The 12,361-nt window shown below is 40.5% G+C and overlaps 1 protein-coding gene across 1 annotated transcript; it reads right to left on the reverse strand.

Moving 5' to 3' along the window:
* Nucleotides 1-5,377: 5,377 nt before the first annotated feature.
* LOC131070874 (uncharacterized) lies at nucleotides 5,378-6,130 on the reverse strand. The gene has a single exon (XM_058006535.2). The coding sequence runs from the start codon at nucleotides 6,128-6,130 to the stop codon at nucleotides 5,378-5,380; it is 753 nt and encodes a 250-aa protein (XP_057862518.2).
* Between the last annotated feature and the right edge of the window lie 6,231 nt (nucleotides 6,131-12,361).

Here is a 12,361-nt window from a genome sequence, read left to right on the forward strand (position 1 = left end):
TACTAGTTTTTGGAAGCATAAATCCATTACTTTTGTCAATTTATCAATGATTTTTTCATTGCATTCTATATGAACAAATTGGTCAAAACTGAAATCTAGGAATTCCTTAGTGTTAAGTAATATCCTAATGAGTCAATGACCTATTTTATAACAAGTTGGAGACAAGTACTCTATCCATCAATAAGTGTGTCACACATGGACCACATGGAGCTCTATGATATCTTCTTGCATGTCCTAAATAGGGAAACATGGTAGGACTTCTATAAAATCCCTACAAGTATTTTGAGAAAGCTCATAGAAGTTATTTAAGAATTGAATAGGTACCATATATAGTGGAAGGCATACAATTGTGATGGAGCATTGGTGATACAAAGATAGAATGATAGTAAAAACATAAATTAAAATAAGAATAACAATTACAATGGTAATAACCAATTTACACGTAAGTCCTAAAAAGTAATTGAAGCATTATGATGGATGAACTCGTAGACATTCCACCATCTAGGAATGGAAACAATAGTAAAAAATATAGTAAAAACAACTATGGTGGAGGAAATAATTATTCAAGCATGGGGAGCAAAGCCATTAATATAATTGACTAGCCCCTAAGTAATTACTATAACTAGAGAAACAATAGGGAATAAAATAACTACGTGTCTGACTATAACAAATACAATTCATATCAAAGGCGTCGATATTTTAGTCTAGGTGAATTCTACTCCTTCCACAAGATAAGGGGATGTGATACAAAGACATGATAGAAGTAAAATATATTTATTTATAAACTCTTCAAAGAGAAACAATGCCCATTTATGGATATATTTCTTCACTTGTAACACAACTCAAATCATAAACATTAGGGGCATGTCACCTTGTAAAATTGCAATCTACAAATATAGAAAATCTATTTTCACAACATTATCATAGAAATGCCTCAAACCAACCTAGTTTCTTGAATCCATCATCATTAAGGTCAATGATCATCTCTCAACCTAGAAGAATCTTGTACTCCCACTTGATTGGGTATAAAGGGAGAAACTAAGATGTTAGGGTTAGTTGAACTGTATGAGATAACAAAACCCAAGATCCCCTACACAACTCTAGTTGAGTGTAACGAACATGTTGTCCCTATGGTTGACCCTAATTCGAGTCCTATCAAGCCCTATAACCTAGTTGAGGATCTTATGAAGATACTTATAATAATTTCATGTATACACATTCTAAGAGACTACCTTTCACATTATGTAACAACCTTAGAGGCTATAGGGTTAACATACTTGGATCAGATAACCCAACCTCTAGGAGAGTAAATTAACCAAGTCATCATTGACCTTAGTCATCCAAATTTTAAGCTACAACCTATTTTTCTCCTTTTACCTTAGACAAATGCGTATAAAGTTTTAAATAGCCAAGAGAGAAGACCCTACCTTGTATCTACAAGTGTTGATCTGCAACTTCTATTAAAAGGACTATTATCAATTATGGTGTTGTAGTCAAAATGATTCCCTCCCACCAATTGGAGAGAGTGGGATACAGTCATACCAACATCATGACTTAAAAAGACATATTGTGTGGTCATGACAACTTGAAGATAGCTACCATTCATAATATCAAACTCCTAGTTTCCCTTGAGCCAAATATGGTCCTCATGCTATTCTATAGCATTAACGGTGTACTTAGAAATAGTGCATGAAATGTAACATAAACAAGAACATCACATGAAAAACATTCCACATATGAACAACATAATTTTTGACGTGGAAACCCAAATAGGGAATAACCACGGTGGGAGTTGACACCCACAAATATTTGTACTCTTTTGAAGTATGCCCTGTTAGGAGCTTACATAATGTGCAGAAAAGGAGAAAGTGTGATGGTTATTAGAGAAGTGTCATAGTAGCATCTATGGAGGACACTTTAGTAGACATGCTAGAGAAAGGAAAAAGAAATATTTAAGTTGCATTTGGCTCAAACTTGAAGGAGATGTAATTAAGTTCACAAATAAATATCCAAAATGTGAAATTTACACATACATCCATCACACCCTACTCAAGATGTCTAGTCCATTTTTACACCATAGCCATTTTCTGCATAGGGATTGGATCTCATAGGATAAATCTCCTCGACATAAATTGATGGCCACGCTTTCATTATAGCCCCAAAATACTCACAAAATGGGTAGAGGTTATACCTCTAACTATTGTCTCAAGGATAGTCATTGCAAAATTTGTGCTAACATCAAATGATCTGTAGGTTTGGAATCCCATGGCTCGTAGTCATAGATAATGTTTTATCATTAAAATATCCTATAGATATAGGATTTGTGAGTAACTTCATATTGATCATAATTTTGCATTAGTTTATTACCATGTCGGTTGACAGATTTTGTTCCCTTTCAAAATATAACAATATGACTCAATGCCCACGTAAAGAATAAACCATCGATCAACAGTTGGATAAGTTGCGAATGTTTTTGCAACTTTCCTCTGAATTTTAGAGGTACAACTCCCTCTTATGATATGAATTTGAGATTTTTCAAGTTGTGTTTTTAACTAGAAAGCAGGAAAGGCAAACTTCAAAAAATAAAAGAGGAATAGCATAAAACTAAATGATCATGGTCTTCATAACAAAGTATAAAGATCAATCACCATATGTCTCAAAAAAGAAATCATTCATCAGTATATATACAAAGATTTATACTAAGAATGATCACTATAGAGAGAGAGAGAGAGAGAGAGAGATCTTTAACAGCAATCGGCTAGAAAATATTATCCGAATTCACCGCAATTTATAGAATGACTTTTAACCATAGCACAAAGTCTGAAATACAAAGATTCATTTAACTTATCAAAGGAATCATTCAAATAAACAATGGTGATAGCATCCAACAAAATTGAAACTCTAATTGAAATAGCAACATGTCCTACCCAAACTTTTGGGCACAAACGGAATAATTTTTTTTTTTAAACTTAACCTAATAAAACTAAATTTGCTAAATAACGCATTAACAAGTCTTGTCTTAACTAAGTTTGGTTTCTTTTCAACTAAGAATAATTCAAACACTAGATCAAGTAAGCGAGATGATCTAAGCCAAATGCGGAAAATTAATTCTCCAAAGAATTATTATTATCTCATCAAATAATAAATATAATAATTTCATTTAGGCAAAAATCTCTAAATAAATTTGCAAGAGATATTAATAATCTCAAATAGCTTTTTAATTGCCTAGGAACTAAATTAATTAGCCCTAGCTCTTAGTTTTATAAAACCTACTATTTATTTTTATTTTTTTTGATCGATAACATATAGTAATATATTGCTTTTGAAATAAAAGTATTACAATCAAGGGGCAGAATGACAATCTGCTATACCAAGGGGTCACGCCCCTACTACAAAAAACCCAAGCATCAACCTACTAAGACCCATAGTCACAAAAGGGGTTGCTTACGTATACAAAAAGGACCACACCACAAACCCCAACTAGCCCAACCTAGCTACAAAACCAACCCAAAGCCTCCTCTCTTGAGAAATTGGGAATGCCCCTGCTGGAACCAGCCACCTGCTACTCACTCCCGCCACCTGGCACCATTCCAGGCCTTCCTCCACACAATGACCCACGCTCCACCACCTTCACTGGTTTCTTTGGGAGCTGATGTCAAACCAAAGGCCTCCCATTCTCGTCCAGGGGGGCCTTGGACCGAATGGGAGTCACCTTCCCATGGATATTGAAACGTTCAGTCGGCCCCAACTGGCGAACAAAGTTCACAATCTCTGCCCAGCCATTTCTTGCGTCCTCCACCTACGAAGTGAGTGGCCAAGAAGTAGACCAAACTATAAAAGGCTGCAACTCCCCAACATCTACTCCAATCCTTCTGCTTGGGCCCTCCGCCATCCTCAGCCCCACACCAATGATAGAATGGGCCACCACATCCTGCAAGCCTCCTGCCCATTTGGGTCGTAAAACCAGTGAAGAGATCCGTTGTACTTCCTCATTCGACTTCCCCACCTACAGGGCCAAAGCAGTAAACAGAGACGAGATGTCAAGATCTGTTCTAGGTCGCCAATCCTGAGAAAGAAATTCCTCTCCCAACAGAAGCCTAACTGCCCTCCAGAAGACATCTTTGTCCACTCTGAAAACATTCGAAAGCTTGATACTTGAGACAGGCCCTCGAAAAGCAGGCAATTGTCCGTCTGACTCCAACAAAAAATTTGCCTCCATCCTAACTCTCCGCTACACAGAAAGCAACCCTGAGCACTCCGTCAAAACACCAAGCTTTCCCCACAAAGTGCTAGGAATCAACACACAAGGGACTTAAAGGCCGCCTCCATCTCTTGTCATGAAAGCTTCACATGCTTTGCATTATCCCAACATCATCGCCAGTCACTCACTCCGCACACCTCCATCATCAACCAACACCTCAAGGCCACTTACAACAAATTTGAAGAACACACACCATGAGGGACTTAAATTCCCACAGAGCCAATGTTGCGAGTGGACAAAACAATTCGAACTTGGGTTCACTTTTCCAAAAAGCCATCAACTCAAAACTTACTCAAGAAGACTACAATCTCTAAAGTCCTCAAACATACTAAACAAATTTTCCAAGGAACCATTTGCTCCCACATTAGAAATTTTTTTAACTTCCAAATTAGCTTCCCTTAGGACATGGGTTATTTTAAAATCTTCAAAATTGTTCAGCAGCAATTGCATCCTATGCACCTGCTTATCTAGAAACCACGCTTCCAATCTCTCTCGCGCAATCCCATTCAACACAACCTAAGAATCACCTTCTAAATGAAGTTTCTTGACTCCCAATTTCCCAGCCATAAGGATTGCTTCCAACGCAGCTTGACATTCGACAACATTGTTCGACCCATCCACCAATCGCTTGGCTGCAATGGCCAGAATGTTACCCTGATCATCTCAAGTAATCACCCCAACACCCAAGGGCCCTAGATTGCCCCTCGATGCTCTGTCAAAATTAATCTTAGTCCACCCCTTCTCAGGTGGGGTCCACTCTGGGGTTGGATTGCCCTTACTCTAAAGATTAGCCCTTAGCAGCCCATTAACAGGCCTGAATTTGACAAGAGGCCAGCTCAACAAAAATTTAGCATCAGCTTGTGAGAAAGGAGTCTTGGCTAAATTCACATTAGAGGCAACATTCAAAACCAATTCCGAGATGGCCCTCTCCAATCTAGTCAAAAACCGCTTACAATTTTCTACTCTACCATCAAACACTCTCCTGTTTCGCTCCTTCCAAAGTTCCCATAACACGGTAGAGGGAAAAATCTTCCAAATAGCGGCAAAGATGGAATTTTTACCCAAACTCAGCCAAGATTCCAACCATTCACACAAGTTCCCGGCCATGGGGCCCATCTAATTCAATCTCTGCAGCCCAAAAAGCCACGCCTTCTGAGCAAAATCACAATTTAGCAAAAGATGATCCACATCCTCGTCAGCCTTTTCACATAGAACATAGTGAAAAGGACTTGCAAACCCCATTTTCTTCAGGCGATCTCCAGAAAGAATCCTCTTATTGCCAGCCAGCCACGCAAAGGCTCCAGCTTTCGGAAGGCACACATTGTTCCAGCAAATCTTAGATTCCCACTCCTTCATCTTGGCATCTCTTTCCAAAAGAGTGATTCCCACTTTCACCAAGTAGCATTTACTCTTTGACCCGCACCAAATGATTTCATCCTCCTCCTTCGAGAACAAAACCTCACGATTACCCAAGATCTTGCTCAGATATCTTTCCTCCTCTTCCCCCAAATTTAAATCCCGATGGCCTTTCCAGCTCCTTCTCTGCCCCAGCAAGGGCGTATCATTCGACAAAAAATCACACACCTTAGAGCCCCAAACTTGACAAGTCTTTAAAACTATCTGCTGAAAAGCCTGGGATTCTAAAGATGGATGTCCATCCCAGGAATCCTGCCAAAAGTTCACCTTACGCCCATCACCAATATGCCAAGAAATGTGATTTGTTATCAGGCTTCTACAACTCACCAAAAAATTCCACAAAGCTGACCCTCTTGGGGGATCTCTCACTGTTAGGATCCTTTCCTTCTCCCCGCTATCCAAATACTTAGCTTGTAGAATTCTAACCCATCTTTGTTCCAGTTTACTATACATTTACCAAACTAACTTAGCCCCCATGGCCTCATTAATAATCTTCCAATCACAGAGTCCTACCCTCCCCCACCTTTGGGTTTACAAACTCTGTCCCAAGCCATGAGCGGAACTTTATCCTGATCCTAGTTACCATTCCACAAAAACTTCCTCATCTTCTGCTACATATTCTTGATGATAGAGGCTGGGAGTTTGAAGCAAGCCAATGGGAAAATAGGCATAGCTGAAACAACTGTCTTCAGCATTAGGATGTGCCCAGCCAAAGAAAGCCACTTACTCTTCCAGCCCTCCATCTTAGCTTTACAACCATCAAGCAACCCTTTCCACATATCTGACTTTCCTGCTCCAGCAAAGAATGGCATGCCAAGGAACTTACCAGGGAGTTGACAGATTTTTATCCCAAACACTCTAGCAATAGCTCTCTGGGACCAACCTTCCGTATGAAAGAAAAAAACCTCTAATTTGAGCCAGTTTATCTCCTATCCAGTAGCCCACGTGAATCTATCCAAGACTTTCTTCATAACCGAGGCCTCACGCATAGAAGCAACACTAAACAGACAAGTGTCATCTGCAAACTGAGAATGAGTTGTGGAGACAACCCCTTGAGCAATCTCAATACCCTTCCACAACCCTTGATCTCTCTTAACAGCAATCGACCGTCCAAGAACTTTAGCCCTCAAAATGAAGAGAAAGGGGGATATTGGATCCCCTTGCTGAATACCCCTAGACATTGAAAAGAAGCCATGAGGGCTACCATTAACTAAAACCGAAGCTGAGAACTGCATAAACATACTGGAAATCCACTTAATCCAGGACTTACCAAAACCAAATCTTTCCAACACAACCACAAGAAAAGACCTATCCACCCTATCATAGGCTTTTCGGATATCAAGCTTTAAAATCATTCTCCTCTGTCTACCCTTCATAGCCATATGAATAGCTTCATGGGCCACAATCACCCCATCCACAATATTCCTTCCAAGGGTAAAACCACTTTGCTCACAGGAGATCAACTTATCGAGAATTAACTTAAGCTTGTTGGCAGCAACTTTTGAAATGATTTTGTAGATGGTGTTGCACAATGAAATAGGACGAAACTCCTCCATCCCAGCTGGCTTGGCCTTTTTAGGAATAAGTGCCACCATCGTATAGTTGAATTCCTTCAAAACAAAGCCTCTGGACCTAGACTCTTCAACCACTGCAACCAACTCCTTGCCAAGCACCTACCAGAAGGATTGAAAAAAGAACGCTTGAAACCCATCTGAGCCTGGTGCTTTCTCCCCACCCAACCCAAACACCGCAGCTTTAACTTCCTTCAGTGAGACAGGCTCCTCCAGCATGGAGTTGTCCTCCCTGGAAACTAAGGGAGCGATCAGCTCCAGAAGCTCCATCTGAACACCCGATTGGGCGATCCCACTCTTCCTCCACAAATTTTCAAAGAAACCCATAGCCTCTTTACCTATACTAACTGGGTCTTCAATAATCGAACCATCTGCAAGCCTCAAAGAAATAATTCTATTAAGACTTCACCTCGCTTTCACCGAACTATGAAAGAATTTCGTATTTCTGTCACCCGCTTTCAGCCAATTAACACGCGACTTTTGTTTCCAATAGATCTCCTCCCTTTGTAAAACTTCTCCATACCTACTAAGAAGGTCTTTCTCCGTCAGGAAGTCCACTTCATCCATACCTTCTGCCATGACTTTAGCATTCAAGGCCCCCAGATCACCTTCGAGTCTTCTCTTTTCATCAAAAATATTACCAAACACCTCCCTATTCCAAAATTTTAATTTCTGCTTCACATAACTAAGCTTTTTGAAAAATTGATAGGCCAGGAACCCTTCCACCACTGGGGCCTCCTTCCACCACCCCACTACAAGCTCTTTAAAACTCAATTCCCTAAGCCACATCTTTTCCACCTTGAAGGGACATTGAATTGGAACAGCATCATTCTGCACAACCAAGGAGAACGGAAAATGGTCTGACCCTGAGATGGCAAGTACCTCAGCCTCAAAAACAACAGGGGCAATACTCTGGTCTCCTGTGAGGAAGAATCTATCCAATTTCTCTGCAATATTGGAAAAACCTCTACGCCTATTAGTCCAAGTGAAATCCCCTCCTTTAGCAACCACTTCTAAAAGAGCGTTCTCGTTAACAAAGGATTGGAAATCTAATTGTGACCGGCTCAACCTCCTCACCCCTCCACACTTCTCAGAGGAAGAGAGGGTGGCATTGAAATCTCCAGCAATAATGCCTAAAAAAGGCCTCACTTCCTCAAGGCGCCTGGAGACTTCCTCCCATAATTTACACTTCTCTATAGCCAAAGTCGGCCCATAGACATTAACAAGAAAACAAGAGAAATTCATAGTCTTCAAAATCACTTTAACCATCTTCCAATACTTAAAGCTTGACACCACTTCCACATGAACAGCCAAAGGATTCCACAGAATGCCCAAACCACCTGAAGCCCCATCTAAATCCACAAAGTGACCCGACCATTTCTGCCTAACCCCGAAAATGCAAGCAACAGCATCACGACCCAACTTAGTCTCCTGAATACAAATTACTTCCGGCTTGGCCTGATCAAAACCTCTTTTGACCAGACGTCGCTTGTCAGGGGCATTGTAGCCCCTGACATTCCAGGTTAGGAACTTCATTGCTGCCCAGGAGAGAATAAGTCTCTCCCAGATCTCAGAAGCCTTGTTTGGCCCTTCATGTTGCCTTCTTCCTCAAGCAATCTCTATCTATTCTTTCTTCCTCTCAAGTTCCCTTTAGACTTAGGGGGATTTAAATTAGACTGTTTGATAGTCCTAACTTCTGTCTCCCCTACTTCTACCGACAGTCCCAGAGAATCGTCACTTAATCCTTCCTCCTCCTCAGACTCCAACTCTCCTGCTACTCCATTTCCCTTTCTTAGGGACATGTGAATGTCCTTGAATCTGATTATATTACCATCCGCATTCACACTAGGATCCTCTGCCGCTACCAGGGACTTAGCGCTTTCACCCATCTCCTGGTCCTTCAACCCATCCACCGAGGTGTTGTAGAACCTATGTTGTGATGGATAACCTCCCCCGATTTTGCTATCCTTTACAACGGGCCCAGATCCTACCTCCATCAACTTCCCTTCAAATCGAAAATCACCATCCCAACCACTGCCCTTACACACTTGATCCTCTTTCTCTTCTCCCAAATGAATTCATTGGTTCTGAGAGAACTCAACAACCTGCTCAGACAATCCACCCGACACTAGCACAACAGGCTTATCTCCATCCAACACAGCGGCCTGATGCAGCTTCTCCTGACCTGGGTTGGAGTCAGAAAGTTCTTCCACCCCTACTTGCATATCTAAACAAAGGCGAATGACCTCATCACTTGCGGCCTTCGGGACAAAACTTAGAGTGATATTTCCCAAGCTCTGGTCTGCAACCGAACCAACTAATAGCTGCTCCTCCAAAGCACGATCTGCCTTTCCTTTACCATTTTGACCCAACAAACAGTCTCGATCCTCATGGGCCCATTCTTTACAAATCTTACATTTGAATATGATTTCTTCGATTTCTATGTCTTGTCTCCATACTCCTTCTGGAGACCTCATTTCAACAACCTTCAGGAGCCCAAGATGCGGCTTCCACATAACACAGATACGGGCATACATGCATGAATTGAGCTTATCAACCGCTTCATCTGACTTGATAAATCTCCCTATTTTCTCCCCTACACTCTTAAAGATTTCCTCCTTCCAATATTTGTGAGGAAGATTGTACATTCTAATCCACACAGGAATTTCCTCAATGGTAGCTTGTCTTGGGTTGAAATTAGGGGTCCAATCTCTGATATAAAAACCAACTCCCGACATCAAAAACGGCCCCGATTCCATCAGAGAAGTCTTCTCCTCGGTCGAACCAGCAATGATAAGAAAAAAACCCATTAGTAAGAGTTTTTATCTCAAAGTGGTTACCCCATTCTTCATTGACCCAGTTTCTCACTCTAAGAAAAGTTGGCCATTCGCCTCCCCATTTCATGAAGAAGGCTCTTTCGCGCAGAAAAAGTACCGATTCCTTCCAGGCCTCCGATTCGATGCAGATACTTACCGACCAGATCTCAGTCATGATTGATATCCCACCCAGTGAAGGGTCTTTCAGGGGGCGCTGGAGTTTCTTCTTTAACCTTTCCTCTGACTGTTGTTTGTTCCATTTCGGAAAGTTCAGATACCTTGAATGGCCCCATTTGGCTTTATCGTGCTCAAAAGGGAATCGGTTGTTCCCCCTACTGCAAACCTCCCTCTGACTCCTTCCCGACTCTTGCCAATGCCACTGGTTTGAACACGGAGGACACCATGGCCGCCGATACACCCTCTGTTCAAAGTTGTGATCCCAACCTCGCGATCGAGCCGCACCTCCACCTGGAAACCCTAGCTTCCTCCTGCGCTCCTCCATTTTCTCATCACCCTAGTTTAAACCTACTATTTATTTTAACAATAATTATAATTTGTCTAAAATTTGACTCTAGGGTCGATTAATCCCATAGTGCAATTGTGCTATAAAATTTTATTAAAGATGGCCAATATAGTTTAATTTCTAAGGCTATTAACTTCTAAGGCTAACTATTTCAAAAGTATTTATTATTATTCCCCCATAAAATTGAAACCCAAAAGGGTTCTAAAACTAGCTTTTAAATAATCTCTTAGAAAAATCTCTACTCAATAACAATTGTAATTTCACTAATCGATGAATAATCCAATTAAAATCTTAACTTATAAGTCATTTTTATATATATGTGACTACATATATAACTATGTGCTATTACTCCATGAAGTTATATATATATATATATAAGGTTGCAAGGAGTTGTTAAATAAAAATATAATCATGTTCAAAGTCTATGGGGATACCCTATTCAAAATTCAAATAGGGTTTCCCCCTCCTTTTTTTTTTATTTATAAAATAATGAAACCCTAACTTTTTTTTAAAAACATATCCCACATATTTTTTTCTATAAAATCCATGTGTGTTTTCCCTAACCTGAAAGTTGGGTTAGGGCATGTGTGTGTGTGTGTGTGATCTTATTTTTCTGTGTGTGCAGGTAGGAGGAGGTGGCGGCCATGGCTTTCAGCAGAGTCAAGGGAGGGACACAGAGGTGCTGCTCACGGGGAGAGGCGGCGTTTTTATTAAGGCATGCGGGGAGGGGAAGTTCTGCCCACGGCCCACATAGCGGCGCCTAGGCGCCACTGCGAGTCGCTGTCCGCAGCGGCGCCGCGCGGGGGGGGGGGAAGTTCTGCCCACGGACCACATAGCGGTGCCTAGGCGCCACTGCGAGTCGCGGTCCGCAGCGGAGCCGCGGCGTCTCTGCGGAACACGGCCCGCAGTGGCAGCCAAGGCTGCCCCTGTGGGTCACGGCCCGCAGCAGCGTCGCAAGCGCCTCTGTGTGCCTCAGCCCACAGTGGCGCCTCGATGCCTCTGTGGGTTGCGGCCCACAGGGGTTCCGAGCCGCCCAGGCCTCCCATCGGAGTTTCAACATAGTTTTTTTTTTTTATATTCTTTTTTTTTATTAATTTTTTTTTTTTAAAAAAACAATACAAACACATATATATATATATATATTTCTGGGGTTATAATGATTAAAAAATAAGTTTCCCAGGCTAAGACTATATTTAAATAAAATAATTAGTTTCTCATAGAATATATATATATATATATATAAACACACTTAAGCATGCTGTTTATTTTTAATCTCTTTATAACATGCAGAAAATATTAAATTATTAGCAGCATGATAATAGATGCAAAGTTCTTTTTTTTTCTATTATGCTAATATTTAGGTTTTAATTTATGTCCCTAATCTTTTTATATACAAACCATGAGCTAATTATTTCCCTAGCACATTAAGCCTAGCATAGTGGGAAATAGTATTTTTTTTTGTTTAAAGCATTCTGTGTATTTCTTTCCTATTTAAAAAAAAAAAAACACTAACAGCAAGCTTCAATGTATTTTTTTTTCTAAGTCTAGATGGTAACTTTAGGAGTAGACTATTACTTTCAGATTTAATTTCTGCAATAAATAAAATGACAGAATGTAATAAATTTTAACAGCAACTATATTAACCTAGGGAACATTTAAAAACCAATTTAGAGATAGACATATTAAACCTATTTAACCATAATTTGTATTTTCTTTTAACTAAATAGGTCTAGATGCAGCTTTTACAAATCCCATAATTTCATTTTGCATGATG

This window comes from Cryptomeria japonica, chromosome 1 (genome assembly GCF_030272615.1).
Source record: "Cryptomeria japonica chromosome 1, Sugi_1.0, whole genome shotgun sequence".
NCBI lineage: Eukaryota > Viridiplantae > Streptophyta > Pinopsida > Cupressales > Cupressaceae > Cryptomeria > Cryptomeria japonica.

Bases quoted from the DNA above. Each gene is read 5' to 3' on its own strand.
- LOC131070874 (XM_058006535.2), bottom strand. From the start codon at position 6,130: ATGTATAGTAAACTGGAACAAAGATGGGTTAGAATTCTACAAGCTAAG.